Raw genomic sequence first — 20,437 nt, forward strand, 5'->3', positions numbered from 1 at the left:
ACCAGAAATGCTTTTTCATAATCATTATGAAGCTGCGTTTGTTTTTAGAAATATTATAGTAGAAATGTCTAATATGACAATTAAAATGGATGAACAGAAATGCTTTTTCCTTTTTTTACAATGTAACTACATTCACTGACTCATGAAAAAGAAGAAGCGGTTTTGGCGGATTGCTTTTTCATTTTCATTTTGAGTCAACAAATGCAGCTTCATTTGGAAAATGAAAAAGAATGTCTGGTGTTGACTTTTATTTTTAATGATGCTGCAGAAAGGCTTCCATAATAATAGGACCTGGCTGAGTTTGTTAACGTTGAGGTTTCTGGATTGGGTTATAAATGTTCTTTCCTGACGGTCTGTCAGTGAGGAGACAAAATGCTGGGAATGTGTGAGAAAGTCCAGAATAATCATCATGAGCTGCCACATCCTGCAGCCGTTGGGTCTGCAGAGCCTGAATGCAGGAGCACTTCCAGCTCACTGCCTCTGAGCCACGGTGCTGTTCCACTGAATATGAATGGAGCTGGAGCTGCAGCCGTGCTCTCTAAGGGAGTCCTGCTGGGTGCAACAGAGCAGAGAAAAGATTCAATCTGCAGACACGACTGAACAGAAAATACTGCTTTAATCGTTTCAGCTCAGATGAGCTCTCCTGCTCCCTGTCAAACGTTTTCTGATGTTCTCGTTACGCCTGAATGTCTGAAGCAGTTTTCCTGCCACCAAAGTGAAAGGATCATGTGTGCAGGACCCCAGAGGACTAATGCTGATGTCTCTGCTCTTGTCTGCATGTGAAGGTGAGCGCTGTGAGCTGTCGTCGCGCTCAGGCCGCTGTGCTCCAGGAGTCTGCAGGAATGGAGGCACCTGCGTGAACCTGCTGGTCGGTGGATTCAAGTGCGAGTGTCCGGCGGGCAGCTACGAGAAACCCTACTGCCAGATGACCACTCGCAACTTTCCTCCGCATTCCTTCCTGACCTTCAAGGGTCTCCGCCAGCGCTTTCACTTCACACTCTCCCTCACGTAAGCGCCTCGGCCTCCCTGCAGCTCGCATTACCTGCTCCGATGCTCTGTCACTTCTCTAGAAACCTGTGGTCCGTGTTCATCCACCCCCCCGTCTACCAAACCCCAGCCTTCCCTCACAGCCTCCGCTTTGTGCTAGAACTTATGCAGCCAGAACTTTTATAAAAAGCAGTAATGGAATCACTTAGCAGCAGCTTTTTTTTTGTAAAGAGCCACTTTATAATCAGACTGAAAGCACCTGTGCTATGAAAACACCAAGCCAGCATATTGCTCTTGATGTGGAGGCGTGAGCATCCAATCAAGCAAAGGGAAGGAGGAGAGCTTGTTAGTCTATTTTTGAAAGATGTCCTCCACGATGTGAGGCGGTTCATGGAGTCAGATGTTGCTGGAGTCTCTGTATCAGTCATCACTGTGAGTTATGGCAGTGCGCTTGACCTATTTCAGCACAGTCATTACCATCAAGAAGGAGCTGTCATCATTAGTACACATTTTTGGTTGAATGCTATAAAGTATTTAACCCATTATTTTCCTGTTTCTCTTTCTTTATTCTAGTATCTTCCACCCTTTTTTTGCTGCTTAACTCCTACGATTTTCCATCTATTTTTACCATTCAACTATTAAAATGTTCAGCTCTTTCAGCTTTTTCCAGCTATGACTTTTGGTCCTTGTAATCCTTGAACCTTTCAAAATATTCCAGGATTACCAGGATTTTTGTCTCCATTGAAGTACATGCGGAATCCTTGAAAACCTTTGCTTCTTTCAACCATTATTACTTCAACATGCTTTTAGCTACAGACACCGTTCAAACTACTAATTATTCACAAAACTTTAAACCGATTCCAATCCTTTCAGATTTTTAAAAAATGTTTTAGTTTTTGAAATATAAACCTTTAAACTTTGTGGTAATTTCAGCTTTATAATGGGTTTCAATGGGAGATGCTTCTGATGTTTTCACCAAAGTCACACACTCTGACAGTCGACGAAGGAAAAAAAATCCTTCAACTTTTACAGACAAAGCTTCCTCACGTCTAGAATGTCAATTCAATCCCAATAAGAAACATTTATAAAAACGCAGGCATTTTTGTTGGCTTTTCAAAATGTATTTTGTGTCTTTTTAATCATCCTTGATGCCAGAGAGTCGCTGTATAGTTGCTGCAACACTAAATGACCAAAAACAGCTGTTATAAGTCCCGCCCACTGTACCTGGTTGATGGCGTCATGCATGACGTGAGCCGTGGTGCTTTGCTGGTTTGATACCCGACATTCGCTTTTTTCTCATATCTTTTTTGTTATTGTGCTGCTTTCAATTTATTTGTTGTCAACTTTGAAAATTTCTTACTTTCTTTATTTATTATTTGCCAATTATTACCCTGTAATTCTCATTTTCCTTCAGTAATATAGCTTTTAACCCTGCATTTTCTTCTGGAAATGCAGCTCCTTCTATTTATTCCTATATTCAGGCTACCCTCCACAGAACTCCCTTTACAAACATTCTACATAAAAATAAATTACTTGTAAAGTCAGATCTTTTTTTTCCTTTACTTTTTAAAAACATTTATCTCCAAAACTATTGAAAACTCACTTATTTGAGCAGAATGTACCTTTTTAAAGTCCCGCTCTGATCATCTTTTTATCTAATTTGAAAGCGTTCCCAGTGGTCTTTTAATTATGATTATGCCATTTAAATCAATAAACCTGTGTCGTTTTCTGGGACATAGTTTCTGCAGAGTGGCAGGAGTTCATTAGAAATTCACCTGTGAGTTGTGAGAGGGGCTGCTGGTGTGGAGTGAGCCCACCCCCTCTTCCCCTCTCTGTTGCTGAGCGCTTGGATCAGGAAGTTTCCCAGCGGATTTTTCACATCACAAATGCATTTTTTTTCAAGCTGCATTTTTCAACTGCTCCCAAATTTTAAAAATAGAAATACTCAAGAATTCGATTTTAAGGTTGATATCCTTAGTGTATGTTGGTCATCATCAGAAAGATGCCACTAGAACATGTTAAAAACACAAAAACACCATCGTCCTTGGAGTGGGTCTTTACACAAAGTTCCAAGTCTACTATTTTTATGAAAACTCACACAAGTTTGCAGATCTTCTCAAGTACTTCACCTGTCTAAGAGCATCTTTTTGTGCCCAAATGTAGCTTCTTATCTTAGCTGAGGAAAGTGTTAATTTATTCTTTTATTGACTTCATCTAAGCACCATTTATTACCACTCAAGATGTAAGTTAATAACTAAGTCAGCTGAAGTGTTTTTCCTAAGTTTTAGAGTAAAACACAACTTCTGATTGTTGACTTTATGCTAGCTAGCTAGCATAAGCTAATGGCTTTGTAACTTTCAGCCTTTGTAAAACGATGACAAACGTTGTTGTTATGCCTCAAAAGGACATTATAGAGTATTTTCTGAAGGAAATATTTTGTTGTTATTAATGTGAGGATCCACCAAACTGAACATTTTAATCTTTTTAGATAAAACATAAAAAATAAGCAATAATCTGTCCTGTCAGGTAAACCTTTTGGGACTGTTTAATGGCATCTCTGCTGTAGTTCTCCAAACTCCACTTCTATTCCTTCATTTTTTCTGTTATCTCCCTAAAACACACCTGATCCAGCTTATCCAGCCTCTGCAGAGGCCTGAAAATAACAAACATTATAGTCCCAGCGTGATTTCTATGACGCGTTTTTGTGAAGGCAGTCTAAACTTTAACACCATCTCAGATAATGTCTGCACTCACAAATCTTTTTCTACATGGACTAATTTTGTTTGCACTCCCACAGTTTTATAAGGAAACAAAGCTCTACATGTCTCTCTGCTGTCGTACTGTTGTAGGTTAAAGATAAAGTTTGTGTCTTTAAATTTCCCTCCTTGTTTGCACTGAGAACCTTGTAATCCAAGACGTGCAGTTTATCCCACAAATGCTGAAATAAAATCCTCTTTGTAAACTCGATGAACTCAGGCCTTCCATTAAGGAGGCTCAAATGGCTCTTTTTGATGAAGAACTGCTCGGACTGGTTGTCGGCAGGTTTCAGTAGTTGTGAGGTAAAAGGTGTTGCTTCTGACAGCTGTGTTCAGGTGAGGTCAACTGGCTGCTCTAGAACCCGAGCCGGCGCTGATCGGGTTTCCCTCACTCACAAAGGCCGTCTGTTACAAAAAAAAGAAGCTCAGGCCGCGGCTGGTCTTTGCTCAGAACAGCCTCTACTGTCGGCTCGGGGGCACCAGGATGACGTTCAGCTTAACCCTTGTGCTGTCTTGTCGGGTCCAGATGACCCCACCCTTACTTACATTGACGTGTTCTCCCTACCATGACAAAGGTGGAGAGGATTTCATGTAATCCATGGACACCAGTGAAGATCATTGAAGAAAAAAGGTTCAGCCAACTGTCTAGTGGGTCTAGATGACCCCACCCTGTGCCTTGGAGGCACGTTAACGTGGGGAATGGGGTCATTTGGACCCCACAAGATAGCACAAGGGTTAAGGGGACGGCGAGCTGGACAGATGCTTTTAATTTATGCCCCTGCTTCTTTTCCTGTCACCCTGTTTGTAGTCTGACTTTCAGTTCTGGTCACACCTGCATTAAATAAATCATCCCTCCGCTGTTTCTATTCAGTCACACCCCCACCCCCTCCTCAGTGAGGCTGATCTTTGGTTTCTCTTGTGTGAACATCAGTAGCATCGCCTTGATGTTCTCGCTTCTGTGAAGTGTATTTACATTTATGGCGTTCAGGGATTGAGTCATGGCTGATTTGTTGGCAAAGTCTTCCTCCATCAGTCTCTGGTTTCTCTACACAAAAAACACTTTGAGTAAAAACTGTTTTTGTGTCAGAAAAGTAATTTCCTGCACCGCACAAAAGAGGAAGCCTAAAATAGGAAAAGAACACTAATCTTAAAAATTAAATCCCTTGAAAGTAGGAAATGATGAAGTCTTTACTGAACAAAATGTCCTGTGATGAGATGTCAAATCTAGAAACAAGGAGGTCTACACAAGCATTAGAACGGGAAAAATACTGTGAGATAGAATTACTTCAAACTGAATGTTCCACAGCCCAATAGGTAGATTTTTGCTAGTTCTAAGCAAGTGGGTTGGATTTATTATAAACTTAATTGTGGTTCATTTTGATCACAGTGACCAAAAACCAGTGTAAAAAGTGGAAAGGAATCGTTTTAGAATAATATAAGAATATGATCTTTGTACAACTTGGTCCATCCTAAAAAAAATCCTCATAAAATCCAAAACTAGCACTTTTTCTTAGAAGATAAATCTACATTTTTGTTTCTAAAATAAACTTGTCAACATTTATTGATCTTTAGTACAGCATCCTTAAACCTGAACCACAAATTACAGCTTCTTACTGACGACAGAAAATCAATCACTTAAAAATCTTAATAAAAATGCATGCAGCTTTTTAAAATCAAGTAATTTGAGTTTTTTGTACTTAAAGTAGGATTTTACCTTTGAAAAGAGTAGGGAGCAAAAGACAAAATCCTCTCATCTCTGCTCATTTTGAGAAAAGCCGGTAAAGGTGAAGAGCAGAGAGAAGATTAAAAAAAACAACAACTTCAAACCTGATCAAACATTTACAATCTCTAAAAATGACCCGATATTTTGCAAATATCAAATAGTTTGCAGTGTGAACGTTTTTTAGATTTGTTTATTTTTACTCCAATATTTTAACTCCTCAAATAAATTCAAAAATGTAAAATATTCAGAATTTAAGCGAATGTTAAACTTCAAGATTTTTAAGAATATGATTTAACAACATTGAACACATCAACCAAATAAAATAATTTATTTTTTCTCATGCAATAAAAGTAAAACATTAAAGATGTTTGCTCTGTGTTTTGCACGTTCTTCTCTGGGTAATCATTCAACCTCATGGGTTTAGAAACGGGGGAAAAGTTTTCCTGTCCTTATCAAATGTAAAGTTTTGCCTCAGTCTAGTATGCTGAGCTGTAGAGATGGCTGCTTGTGGTTGTTTCTGGACATTTTTAATTTGTTGTGTCCCAGTCTGAAAATCCCATTAGTGTGCCATCTTTACTGATAAACATTTTCATTCAAGTCATTTTAATGTATTCTGTTAACAACAGGAATATGACAAAGTGTCAAAACCGAAAACCCATGCTCTTATTTTGATAGGCCAACATCCAAATGGCATGAATGTGGAAATACTTCACGTTGTGGAGTGGCTGGAAGACTGACATGCTGTACATCTGTGGCGTTTCTCTCCTATGATAGACTGTTCCGTCTCACTGCACATCCTATGCATTTGGGCGTGTTATCATAGCGTGACAAGGGTCTCCCCGTGAGGGCAGGCTGGTTGTTATTTTAACTGATGGCTGCCTAATGTGACACACAGTGATGCCAGTAAAGTCACTCTTTAGTTCTGGCTGATTACCCTCACAGTTCAGAGGACTCGGGGGACATTGTCGAGCATCCTTTTAAATCGATACGTCAAGGACCGGGGGGCCTGCGGAGGAGACCCTGGACGGTGATTCTCCTTGGCATTTTGTGCTTTTTGCTGTATATATGCAGCACGAGCGCCCTGTCTGTGCTCTCTCCACCATTATTATCTGCTGAAGCTCTGGCATCCTCTTTCATCCGAGGTCAAGATGATGTTTTTCCTTAAGAAGCGGGTCAGCGTTGCCGTGCCCCCCGGCTGCTCTTTAGTCTGAGAGTCCTGCGGAAGCAGAACCAAGTCCTGCGTCTCCTCAGAGCCTGGCAGCTGGAAGATGGGACATGTGGCTGCTCCTGTTGTCTGGCTTCACACAGGATTTAGACGCTGAATATAGCCGGGATTGGTATACAATCTGTATTAAACTGCTCACTAGTACTCCACTATTCACCAATGGTGCTAAAGTGTAGGGGAATAATTACCTAACTTCACTATATCCCTGACAAATAACAAATAAAACAGAACAGGCCGTATGTGTCACACACAAAAATTGATTTTGAAGCAAACAAAACAACATTTTTTCTAAATTATTAAAACTCCATGACTCAGTTAAATACCAAACAACACAAGTTCCTTTTTAAAGCATTCCATAATATTTGACCAATATTCAAAGGAAATTTACCGTCAATTAGTGTGTGAATGGGAGTGTGACTTCACTTTGGACGCTCTAAGAAGGTAGTTAAGCGCGATATAAGTATACGCCTTTTACCGTTATAGTCTGAGGGCGGACAGTCACTTCAAACTGAACCACTCTGGAGGTTTTGTGTGTGGGGAGGAGCAAAATATGCATTGATCTGGGAAACCAGCATAAGATCAGTCAAAATGTTTCAAAACGACAATGTTTTTAAAGTTAAAAAAACAATAAGTAGGATAAATAATACAGCGAAGCGTGTAGTGTCTGTGAGGGCCAAATGGCTGATGGGAGGACAGATCTGCAAAAACCAAGGTGTTTCAGTCATACGGTGGTCCTGAAGTGCAAATCCCATCAACAAATCACTTGACGCAGAAACGTAATAATGATCACAACCACAATTTAAAAAAGCTGAAAAAAATCACAAAAAACAACATAACGTTTTAGAAATCAATTCCAAAAAAAATGTATCTAAATAAAAATGAAACATCTCAGAAAACAGAAATTAATTTCCAGAAATCAAAATGAAACATTGGAAAAAGTTGGTTGGTTTTCGACATTTCAGTTTTTCAAATGCGCCTTTAATGTCCACATAGTAATAAAAAATGTATGAATCATAAAGAACTGATGCCAAATAACTTTCAGGTGAAATGATGGTCAAACATTACTTTGTCAGAAATGACTACTATCATTCTTTTTTGTTGTTGTTTTAGCTCTGTTGTTTTCTTTATTTTCACTCTTGCCAATTGCTGGTTGGAGTTACATGACTAAAAAAAGACATGTGAACGACATCGTCGGTCTGACATGAGCCTCCTCATGAGGAGGCTGGAGAAGGAGTCAGTCAGAGCGTGACCTTCTATGAGAGAGAAATTAATGAGGCCTTCTGGGGTTTCTGTCATTTGGTGGTGTAACTGACCAGAAAATCCAGATGCCAGAACGCCACACGTGCTCCTCAGCTGGCAGATGTGCACACGAGGCTCTCTGCTGGATCCCCTGTAGGTGAATAAATCTAGTCGTCAGTGAGTTTGTTTGTTTTATTTATTTTTCTGAGCATTCTGAAATATCCCAGTGACCTATTTCCACTAGATCAGATGTACAACCATAGCTGACAGGTGGAGGAGGAGGTTTTTGCACCACTTCTATGGTTCCATCGCACAGAAAAAGAGACTCTTTATAAAGTAGGAAGACGGGATCTTCCAGCTCAGTGGATCCAGGATTCATCATCAGGACCTGAGCAATTTAATTCAACTTCATGTTTCTATTACAACAATAGTCGTCTCAATGGGCTTCATGCTAGTGATTGTACAGGAACATGAAACCAGTCATAAAATACAAAACGTAATTGCTAAACTAAACTGAACAGACTAAACTAAACTGAACTAAACTGAACTGGACTGAACTGAACTGAACTGGGTGTCCCTGCCCAGACACCTGGGCTTCCATCTGTCATCTCACTGTCATGAAGAGAAATATGTTTATGTTGGTGTTTTCCTGCTTACTCTAACGCGTCTTATTGTGTGATACCTCCTTAGTTTCAGCCCCTCCATGCATTCACTTTGCCCTAGTTTTAGTCTCCAATGTGATGTGTTAACTTACCTGTTGTGTTTTGGTGTTGACTCACAATTTGTGTCAAGGAAAATAAATCTAGAATGCACCCTTTTTCCTTCAGTTCTTCAAGTAACCATCCATTTTATTTGTGTCTATGTTCTTTACATTCACTCTATAAACAGAAACTGTGTGTGAAAACCTTGTTAAATAGGTCAGAACAAATCCCGCTCACGGAGCTGCTGTGTTGGGCTTTTTTCAAAGGATCTGTCAGCTGTTATTCGTAGACTGGAGTTATATTTTTAAAAATGACACAATTCTATTTATGACAGCATTGTTTTTAAAATAGTAGCAGCAGTTTTCAGAGGAAAGAGGTCAAAATGTAGACTGCAGTGTTGCTGCTGCTGCTGCAGCTTTCCTGGGACAAAATATAGATAGTTAGCTGAGTACAGAGATGATAAAACATTTTTTCTTTTTTGTTTGTATTTTAGAAAAATCTCATAATTAACAAGCATGTAAAAGGGTTGAAAGTTGAATTTCCAATATGTGTCTTATATATTTAGTCAGTTTTCTTTAGAAGAATGTTTTACAGAAAATAATGGAGATCAAATAAACATGTTCTAACCCTTCTTTGATTTACTTTAGTTTTGCGACCAACGAGCCAAATGGATTGTTACTCTACAACGGCCGTTTCAATGAGAAACACGACTTCATCGCCATGGAAATCATCAATGAGCAGATTCAGCTCACCTTCTCTGCAGGTACAGCACTCTTTAACATCCCAGATGAACTTTTTATCACCTCCATCCCAAACTTGATCCTCGGTTTGATTCCAGGAGAAACCAAGACCACGGTTTCTCCGTTCGTCAGTGGGGGAGTCAGCGATGGTCAGTGGCATGTGGTGGAGGTTCACTACTACAACAAAGTGAGTGGAGCTGACTTTGCTGTTTCTTTTATCTAGCTTTTGAAAGATGCTTCATGAAACCATGTTCACCTGGAGATTTAAAGCTTCCCTTAAACACACTTGAATTTTTAACTAATGCAAAGTGAAAACCACAAATGATCTTCAGTAAAATGAATTTTTTAAAAATTGTACATTAGCCCAGTGTTTTTCAACTGGTCAAGTGTGCCGTGGGAAATTACCCATTCACTGATCTAAAAACATTTTCCATCTCCAGGATATCAGCTCATTGTTAATCCAAACAGGCCCTGATAAAACACTGAGTAGTTAGGAATATGAAAGATCATAAAATACTTTTTCTATGTGTTTATTGGATTCTATTAAAGACATTATGATAAGAATGACGGTACCGCGATTTAGCCCTAGCTTCAGCTCTGTTTTTGGAAAAGTCCCGACCCTTTAACTGTTTCCACCAATCATTCTTGGAGAATTAATCACATGTCATCAGTTTGACCAATCAGAAGTGGTCAAAGTTTTCACTACCTTGTTCTGATTCTGCTCGTAAAGTCTCTCAGTTCTAACAAAAATACCAGCTAAAGCTCGTCTTTAGCGGTGTAACTTTCCACAGAATCCGGTGTCAGACCGTGGAACAAGAGAACAAAACAATGAAGCTCAGAGAAGAGAGTCTGTCTGACATCACTACATCTCCCATGATGCATTGGGTTAAAGTGACAGCGTCTGTCCCTGTTAACCCTTGTGCTATCCAAGGCACTTTAACGTTGGGAGTTGGGTCATCTAGACCCACTAGACAGTGCTATGAACCTTTTTCTTCAATGATTTGTGATCTTCACTGGTGTCCATGGATTACAGGAAATCTTTCCACCTTTATCCACCTTTGTCATGGTAGGGAGAACACATCAATGCAAGGGTGGGGGTCATCTAAGATAGCACAAGGGTTAAACGTCTTGAAACCACAATGAACACACAAACAGTTTTTAAATCTTCTTGATGAAATCAAAGGTCAACAGTTTAGTTCTCATTCAAGGTTTGTGTTTATTAACAGCCAAACATCCCAGAGTTTGGTCCAAGTCATCTTTCTTTTTTTTTTTTTTTTTTTTTTTTTTTTTTTTCTAACTGAAACACTTTTCTAATAATGTCTGGATTATTTTATATGTTAAACTTAAGTAGAAGTAATATAAACATTTTAGAAACAGGATTAAGGTGAAGTGGCCAACAGACACAATTAAACTAAATTCAAACAATTTAATCATCAAAAAAGAAATAAAACATTTTTGTAAAAGTTTTCAAAGATTTCATCTTTGATTAAGACAAAAGAAAAACTTTTTGCACTTTTTGTGTAGCTACAGAAAACATAAATGATAATGATAATGTGATAATGTTAGTTTTTTTGTGTAAAATTTAACATATTGTGATCTTCTTGTTTAAAAATTACAGTTGCCTATGCACTAACATTGAAATAAATATTAAAAAAATAAATAAATCACTATTTAGAAAGAATATATTTGTTTTTTGTGAGGTTGCATCAAATTGCATGTTAATAAACTGGAGGGAAAAACAACTACCAGGGTAAAATCCCGTGTGCCGCGGGATTTTTGTCAAGGAGAAAGTGTGCCTTGGCTCAAAAGAGGTTGAAAAACACTGCATTAGTCAACAAGACAGGTGAAACGGCACCTGAGAATGCTGACGCTCATTTGGAGTTATTTGAGGTTTTTGGCAATAATTTGTCTAAAAAACATGTTTGACAAAATCTCAGAGAAGTTGCTCAAAAGAGTTTTTATGTCTGAAAGAAACTGATTTTAGTGTTCCAGGCTGTGGAACCACAGCCCATCACCATGACAACAGCTGCGAGTGTCATCCTTCATGAACATATCCTGCATCACAGCCTCCACAAAACGAGGTTTGATCATCTGAGATGGAAATGGATCTTATTTGGGATTAAAAATGAGAAGATTTTTATGTTTATACTTAACCCACTGCATAGCATTCACTAATGCTGGAGATTCTATCATCAACTCGTTGGACATGACTCTGCAAAGCTGTCTTTAATTCTCAGATGTGTTTTACTTTACACGAACGGCTGACGGTTTGTTTAAGGTGCAAGTGTGTCTCAGCGTTTATTGTGCATGAAAGTGTCTGTTTTCTGGCTAAAGTTTTTTATTTATTTATGTTTGCTAAAGTTTTATCTGGATCCTGTTGGAGCTGTTTTACCTTTAAGGTCCCACTCCCATCATCGTCTGGTCCGTTGTAAAGCGCTCCAAGAGGTCTGTTATTTATGACTATGTGGATTTTTTAAGCCAAATTTAGTACATAGGTTCTGCAGAGTGACAGGAGATCATCAGAAATTCACCTCTGAGTTGTCGGCAGGACTGTTGGCACAGTGCAACCCCGCCCCCCTTCCCGTTGCGGAGCAGAGCAGGGGGCTTGTGGCCTGCCCAGTGTGTTTTCTACCTCACAAACGTGCTGTTATACCAATGGATTTTTTTTTTCATCCTGATTCACAATGATAAAGAAAAATACTCAGGAATGACATTTTAAGCTTAATTTTCTTTAATTATGACCTCCGTTACCACAACAACATTTGAAAAAAGACACCAAAAACAGTATTTTCATCGGAGTGGGTCTTTAAAAGGAAAAAAAAGTATTTCCCAACGTTGAACACGTATTCAGGTTCCTTTTTCAGGTGGGGAGTGTGGTCACTAATGTAAGGAGACTTTCCCTCAACATGGAAGCAGCAGGAGCTGCTGTTCTTTGTTCCGGAGTTTTAGGAAAAGTCATGCGGCACAAAGTAGAGACTGTGTCAGTTTGTTGTCCCTGTAGTGTTTCTGGTGCTGTACTAGACTGACGGATCTGGGGGAGAGCCAGCACCACGACTACAGTCTGACAGAGGGAGACACAGACAGAACAGAGGAGGGAAGGCCTGAATGGAGGCCAGACAATGGGAAGAGCAGGCTGTGCTGGTATTAGAATAAATATGTTTATTTCTCTGCAGGAAGATGTGGACAGCTCAATCAGAGCAGGGATGTGTGGGCCTGTTGTCTGTTCTCGCTGGACTTTCCCAGCCTGAACCAACACACAGTCAGGATGTCACATTTTTGTCCTTTGAGGAAGTCACTTTGCATCAGAAAGGTGTTGCCAGGCAACCCCCCTGCTGTGCAAATTTTCTATTCAGTGAGTATGATGACTTGACCGTGCCAGACTTTAGCCTGCAGAAGTGATGAAGAGGAGAATCTTGTTGGTTTCTGGAGGGAAACTTTTCTTTGCTTTCATGCATAACAGTCTCATCAATTTTCTTTTTGTCATATCTGACTATTAATCCCAAATATTGTGTGAGCGTGTCTGAAGCTGCCTGCCGTTTATTTTAGGTTTATGGAGAGCATCAAGAATCCATGATTAATCATGGATACCAGCATCACATGCTGCTCTGGATGAAGGCTTCTTGTCATTCTTTCAGACTTTCTCATCATTTTTCAGAGCGATGGTTTGTTTCTGTGGGTCTCCTTCATCCCCATCAGATGCTCCTCGTCTCCTCTGCCTCATCCCCTAAGTCTCTGAGGTAGAGTCGAGGTTGCTCCCTGCAGAGGTGTCCCACAGAGCCCTGACCCATCCCTGTCCGCAGGGGGTGGAGCAGGGTGATGGGAGGGGGCATGTCAGATTGAAATGTGGCTTTCAGGGCAGCGGGGGGACTGTAGAGAATGGCAATGACCGCTGCCTTTGTGTTTGGCTCGGCTTCCTTTGGGACCGGGGGCAGTGAATGATGCGGCCCCGGGGTAGGTGCCCCTCTCCTTCTCCAGCGAGGACAGAGGGGCCAGGCAGGAGAGATGAGGGAGACGGGGGGAAGAAAGAGGAGAGAAGTATTGACTCCAGCTCTGAACGGGGACGCCGCGCTTCAGGGCCAACCCCTTCGGTTGCCATGGTTTTTTAAATCAGTCTTCAATCCCATATTTGTGACAGGGAACTCATATTCCCATAATCCCCCTGCATGTCATGGGGGGGGGGCTGCAGAGCAAACATGTGCGTCGGTGTCAGCTGAGACAGGACGCCGTTGCGTGACGGGTGGAGGCGTCCTGACAGACGGTCATTATGAGGGAGTCAACAGCCGTGACTGATGACAGCGAGGTCAGAGAATGGAGCGTCCAAGCTGGAGCGCTGCCTGTTCCTCAGCTTTCACAGCCGCCGAAGAGAGCATGGCCAATGATTTCACCTTTGGCAGTTCACTGTTTGCTTGTTCCATCATCAGCAAATTTGTAACAAATTTGGCTTAGCAGAGCAGGAGCCGGAACGGCTTCTCCGAGTATTGTGGCTTCCTGTGGGAAAGGAGCTCCGCAGCAGAACGGCCGTTCCGTGCTATTAATTCAGACTTTCTCTAACATTATACTCAAACAACGGCACAGTGGCACGGCCTCTCCTTTCTGTGAGTTCCTTTCTTCAAAGATGAGTTCCAGAAGCGGACCAGAAAAGCGGAGGAAAACCCAAACAATTAGGACGTTTCTGATGAACACGGCTAGCTTCCCAAAGTCAGAGTGAGACGTGAAACCCTGAAGATCTGCGCTGACATTTCCCGCCATTCATCTCTGCAGGTTGAGACCTCCTGCTTTGTCTTTGAATCTTTATGCAGGCGGCATCTCAGCTTGAAGTCCTTCTCCAATAATCTTTAAGCGTTTAAGAAAAAAACATTTATTATTATATAGGCCCTTAAATAAAAGGGATTTTTGAACTCCCATTGAGTTAAACAGTTCTCTTATTTCCTTATTTTCACTTTTTTTTTTTAGTCCGCTCTGCTTTGCACAAACACTGATTCATGTCATTTTGACGGTTTTATTAAAGCTGCCACCCACTTTTAATGATGAAGCCTGGCTCAGTCTAGGGATATTTTTAATCAAATGCTCTCATTTACTGACAGCCCAGTTATCTTGTTCAGGACTGTCAAGCTTTAAAAAAGGAGCTGAGCTCAGGTTAGAGCGAGCCACAGTGACGATAAACTCCGCCCTCACTGGAAAACCTCTCACCCCAAAATCTGAAAGGGCATGTCTGTGACATTGAAAAATGTCAGCAGCAAGAGTCCCAGAGGAGTCGTCCCATTACAGATGCAGCTTCTCAGAGGGGGAGTCTGATGAATATTTATCCTTTACAGACTGGCTGACGAGGAATTCTGTTATTGATTAGATTATTAAAGATGTTTGGTGAGGAGTTCATGCTGAGAGGAGCACGATGTCCTGAAAAGAACAACTCTACTTTAGAGATTTCTCCACTTTATTAGTCAGAAGACTTCATTACCTGTATTCTTGGCTTAACCCTTGTTCTATCCTAGGCACTTTACCATTGGGAGTTGGGTCATCTAGACCCACTAGACAGTGCTCTGAACCTTTTTTCTTCAATGATTTGTGATCTTCACTGGTGTCCATGGATTACATGAAATCTTTCCACCTTTATCCACCTTTGTCATGGTAGGGAGAACACGTCAATGTAAGGGGGGGGTCATCTAAGATAGCACAAGGGTTGTGCCACAATCACTCTGTGGGTCACAGTTTGCACTGTGGGACAGGTCCCCCAAATATATGGAGTCAAATTAGGATCAGCTTAAAGTAAATGAGAAGCTAGATTGTAAAGTTTTTCTACAATAAGGTTTTAAATGTTTTTTAGGTCTTTCAAGTGACTTTCAAATGAAATTTCAATCTGGTTTTTCATTCACTTGAGCAAAAAAAAATATTCCAATGGGGTAAGAAAAATGATTTCCTCAAATATGTTTTATAAACAAAATTCTGGTCTCTAATAAACACTTTCACACTGTAAAATTAGGTTGCTATTAAAAACTTGATAAGATAAAACAAGGCTCTTTTAACTTTCTTAACAATCAGGCAATTTATTCACATTTGATATACATGTGCATTGATTTATAAATATATCTGTTTTCTTTGTCTTCTTTAGTTTTACACTGATTGCTTATGAGAAACCGATCTATTTTTTTACCATCTTATAGGTAAACAAAACATCAAACCAAATCTGCTGTGTTTTTATATCTAACAGATTAAGCCTCCAAGAATGATTGGTGGAGACAGTTAAAGGGGCGGGACTTTTCAGAAAACAGCTGACGCTACGGCTAAATCGCGGTACCATCATTCTTATCAAAATGTCTTTAATAGAATCAAATAAACCCAAAGAAAAAACTATTTTATGATCTTTTTTATTCCTAACTACTCAGTGTTTTATCAGAGCCTGTTTGGATAAATAAAGAGTTGATATCCTGGAGATGGGAAATGTTTTTAGATCAATTAAAGGGTAATTTCCCACGGCACACTGGTTGAAAAACACTGCTCTTTAGCAGGTAAGCAGTTTCTCATCAGAACAACATTTTCTGGACACAGAGTTGTTGTAACTCAGCTAATTCCCATGTAAAATCTCAAACAGCTGAGTCTGAGATGGATCATTTATTTAGTAAAGGGAATTGGAGCTAAAAGGTTCATTTATTTATTACAGAACCGTTTTCCTACAGAAAATCCAGGAAAATGCTCCTGAAGTCCTGGTTTTTCCGTCTGTTGGGTCTCAGTGTGGCACTGATGGCTGCTGTCCATCAGGGCCGAGGCGGCATGTTTCTCCTCCTCGTGTTGTGAAGCTTTTCACTGGAGGTGTTGGAAGTTGAAAGAGTTTTTCAGCTAAGCTTTCAGGGCCGGGACCGCCTCCGTCTCACTCATATCATTACCGAATCACAAGACTGCAGGAATCTCAGCAGCAACAGCCTCTCATTTACCGACCCATGTTACTGGAGAATTAATTTAATCTGCTCAACGTGAAAATCACGTGAAAACAGTTCAGTTGTGGTGGCAGATTGGGCTGAAGTGATGTCTGTCGTCGATGGGGTGACAGTTTTGTTCTGAGAAACAGAGCTGCCAAGTACCTGACAGCAGCCAGCAAGCCTTCCAGCCCGTCTGTGTGTGAATGAAGCGATCGGACGGCCAAAACAAAAGAGTCATGACAGCCCAGCACTCAGGAAATTATAATTCCCTGAGCTCACGCCGCCGCTTTGAAGGGGATCTTTTTTAATTCGACTTCACAGAGTCTGCCGTAAATCTAACCCGCCTTGTTTTTATCGCCTCTGGACACGAGGAAAGCTGCTTCGGTCCAAATCCCGTCTGACCGGCTGAACGCTTGCTGGGCCGCCAGGGGGGGGGGGCTCTGCGCTCTGAACTCACCCTTCAGGCTGACGTGAGCTCTCTGTGACCCGCAGGGGGCGGCATGTGTGTGAAGAGGTCACGACCTTTTATTGACGGGATCATCATTCCTCCCACGCACGCTCCTCCTCCGTCTTTCACTTCCCCCAAAGATTTCACAGACAGCGAAGAAGATGCTTTGTTGTTGGGGGGGGGGTACGTGTGTGCCTTACAAAGAAAATGTTTCGTCTCAGAGAGCCCCCCCTGAAACAATCCAGGGTGTAATGTGTTTTTCGAACATCAGTCTACTTTAAGGATCCCTTTTAACCAGAAAAGATTTAAAATTTAGGTTGTGTTCTGCGTTATGGGCCCCCCAGGGGGCTACCTGCCCCTGCCCTCACTGCCCCCCTATTACCCCCTTTTTACCTGCCCTCGCCAGCTGAGTGGCAGCTGCACGCTCCTCACTCTCCCCTTCATCCTCAGTGGAGGCTTACCTATTGGTTTAATCTCCATTGGAACCATTTCACTTTTTGGTCGCCCGGGCAAGATGAACAAGTCTACGTGATTTTTAGAAGAATCTGCAAAAGTAAACTTTTGGATTTCCTTGGCAACCGAGGTTTATTGTTAACCACACCCACATTTCTGATATGTTCGTGTGGTTTTGTTTAGCTTGAGCCAATGATTCAGGTATTCAATTTTCACAATATTCCAGTAAAAAATGTGTGAGCAACAGGGGAACGCCATGTTTGCGAGCTCGCCACACTGACCCCGTTGAAAATCAACAATTTCATAATCCAAAAATTATTCCCAAGTAGCTTTTGACGCCCGGGGAGTTGGGAGGGGATGGATCAAGGAGTTCAGCTTTGTCGAAGGTACTAAGGATTATTTTTCTGGAAAATTCAAGATGGCGTACTCTGTCCGGGGTCAAAGGTCAACAACGGTGGCAGTTGTAGACTTTACCTCATGGTGTGTGTGTGTAATTTTATGAAGATTGCTTGAACTAAAGATATTTTTTCCATATTGTGGGAAAATGTGAAAATTGCCAATTTTGACACTTGACCTCCACCAAGCCGTAGTTCCTATGGCCATCCCATAATTACTTTAAAGCTTCCTTTGAACATCCCCGACGTGTGGTTCGGTGTTGTATGTAGATTTTGGCCCCATGGTTTTTTAATGGTTTCTGAATGATGTTATGCCTGAAACTCACCAAGTTTTAGCAAATGATGGTGACTTTTTGTGTGTGTACTAATCTAAAAGAAGAACTGCACAAAAAAACACACAATCATGTTCTTCCCGTCCAGGACCTCTGTGGGATAAAATAATCCCAAAGTGACTTTCATTCATTTCTGAGGTGAGTTGTGGGTAGAGCTCCTCCGTCGGCTCATCAGTGCTCCTGTCTTTTCCACAGCCGGTCCTGAGCCAGGCCGGCTTGCCGCAGGGCCCATCGGACCAGAAGGTCGTCGTGGTGACGGTGGATAACTGCGACTCCTCCGTGGCACTGCGGTTTGGTCACATGGTGGGAAACTACACCTGCTCCGCCCAGGGGAGCCAATCCGGATCCAAAAAGTAGGTCCTTACTAGCAGACTTTCTTTGTGTTTTTTTCCGAACCGTTTTAGTTTGTGTTTTTGGCGAGCTGTAGACGTGTCTGGACTGAGTCTGTGAGAGGGGCAAAACTGTCTGGACTGATGTTCTCGCCGCCGCCGCTGCTGCTGCTGTGTCGGGTTGAGGCAGAGCACAGCTGCGGATGCAGAAACTCTCCTCTGTGTTGACTGACAGGTCTCTGGACCTGACCGGCCCCCTGCTCCTCGGGGGGGTCCCGAAGCTCCCGGAGGACTTCCCCGTGCGCAGCCAGCAGTACGTGGGCTGCATGAAGAACCTGCGCATCGACAACCAGCACGTCGACATGGCCAGCTTCATCGCCAACAACGGCACTCTTCCCGGTACGCAGTGTTTCCGAACTCCTTTGTTTATGCACAACGCCTCATCCGTGAAGAAGGTGTTAACCGTTAGAGCAGCCGACAGAGAAGAGAGAAAAGAACTCTGGGTAAAATGAGCTCCGCTGGGAGGAACAGGCAGTTATGGTGCTCTGAATACTTGATTCACCCCTGACTTCAAATGTTTCTCCTCTGAAATCACAAGAGATCAGGGATCAAATGGGTTTTCTGATGCTTAACCTCCTCAGGATGTTCTGCCAAGAGACATTTCTGCAACAACAACCCGTGTCAGAACGGAGGAACCTGCGTGAACCTGTGGGGCTCCTTCAGCTGCGACTGCCCGCTGGGTTTTGGAGGACAGAACTGTGAGAGAGGTGAGCCGATATTCACCAGGAGGAACCGAGCAGGCGCCGGAGCGGGTCACAGACCGGGTTCTGAAACCAGACCAAACTTCCTGATTGAGTCACAATAATCTTTATGTGGACATTACATTAGCTGTTATTCTGCTATTCTTCTGCTGTTTTTCTGCTGTTCTGCTGCTGTTCTTCTGCTGTTCTTCTGCTATTCTGCGGCTGTTCTGCTGCTGTTCTTCTGCTGTTTTTCTGCTGTTTTTCTGCTGTTATGCTGCTGTTCTTCTGCTGTTTTTCTGCTGTTATGCTGCTGTTCTTCTGCTGTTTTTCTGCTATTCTGCGGCTGTTCTGCTGCTGTTCTTCTGCTGTTTTTCTGCTGTTATGCTGCTGTTCTTCTGCTGTTTTTCTGCTGTTATGCTGCTGTTCTTCTGCTGTTTTTCTGCTATTCTGCGGCTGTTCTGCTGCTGTTCTTCTGCTGTTTTTCTGCTATTCTGCGGCTGTTCTGCTGCTGTTCTTCTGCTATTCTGCGGCTGTTCTGCAGCTGTTCTTCTGCTATTCTGCAGCTGTTCTTCTGCTGTTCTGCTGCTGTTCTTCTGCTATTCTGCAGCTGTTCTTCTGCTGTTCTGCAGCTGTTCTGCTGCTGTTCTTCTGCTATTCTGCTGCTGTTCTTCTGCTGTTCTGCTGCTGTTCTTCTGCTATTCTGCTGCTGTTCTTCTGCTATTCTGCGGCTGTTCTGCAGCTGTTCTTCTGCTATTCTGCAGCTGTTCTTCTGCTGTTCTGCTGCTGTTCTTCTGCTATTCTGCAGCTGTTCTTCTGCTGTTCTGCTGCTGTTCTTCTGCTATTCTGCAGCTGTTCTTCTGCTGTTCTGCAGCTGTTCTGCTGCTGTTCTTCTGCTATTCTGCGGCTGTTCTGCAGCTGTTCTTCTGCTATTCTGCAGCTGTTCTTCTGCTGTTCTGCTGCTGTTCTTCTGCTATTCTGCGGCTGTTCTGCTGCTGTTCTTCTGCTGTTCTGCAGCTGTTCTGCTGCTGTTCTTCTGCTGTTTTTCTGCTATTCTGCGGCTGTTCTGCTGCTGTTCTTCTGCTATTCTGCGGCTGTTCTGCAGCTGTTCTTCTGCTATTCTGCAGCTGTTCTTCTGCTGTTCTGCTGCTGTTCTTCTGCTATTCTGCAGCTGTTCTTCTGCTGTTCTTCTGCTGTTCTGCTGCTGTTCTTCTGCTATTCTGCAGCTGTTCTTCTGCTGTTCTTCTGCTGTTCTGCAGCTGTTCTGCTGCTGTTCTTTTGCTATTCTGCAGCTGTTCTTCTGCTGTTCTGCTGCTGTTCTTCTGCTATTCTGCAGCTGTTCTTCTGCTGTTCTTCTGCTGTTCTGCTGCTGTTCTTCTGCTATTCTGCGGCTGTTCTTCTGCTGTTCTGCAGCTGCACATCAAACCAAATACAACATAAAGGATTGGCTTTTAC

The 20,437-nt window shown here is 42.1% G+C and overlaps 1 protein-coding gene across 1 annotated transcript in view; it reads left to right on the plus strand.

The window, feature by feature from the left end:
• The window catches only part of celsr2 (cadherin, EGF LAG seven-pass G-type receptor 2), an 89,029-nt gene that overhangs the window by 49,475 nt on the left and 19,117 nt on the right, over nt 1–20,437 (plus strand). Inside the window, exons 3-8 of the mRNA XM_023954719.2 lie at nt 786–1,008; nt 9,279–9,394; nt 9,470–9,558; nt 18,109–18,266; nt 18,478–18,641; nt 18,884–19,009. Of these exons, the coding sequence (XP_023810487.1) occupies nt 786–1,008; nt 9,279–9,394; nt 9,470–9,558; nt 18,109–18,266; nt 18,478–18,641; nt 18,884–19,009 (876 nt within the window). The remainder of the gene's footprint in view (nt 1–785; nt 1,009–9,278; nt 9,395–9,469; nt 9,559–18,108; nt 18,267–18,477; nt 18,642–18,883; nt 19,010–20,437) is intronic.

Source organism: Oryzias latipes, chromosome 5, assembly GCF_053564925.1.
Source record: "Oryzias latipes strain Hd-rR chromosome 5, Olatipes_Hd-rR_3.1".
Taxonomy (NCBI): domain Eukaryota; kingdom Metazoa; phylum Chordata; class Actinopteri; order Beloniformes; family Adrianichthyidae; genus Oryzias; species Oryzias latipes.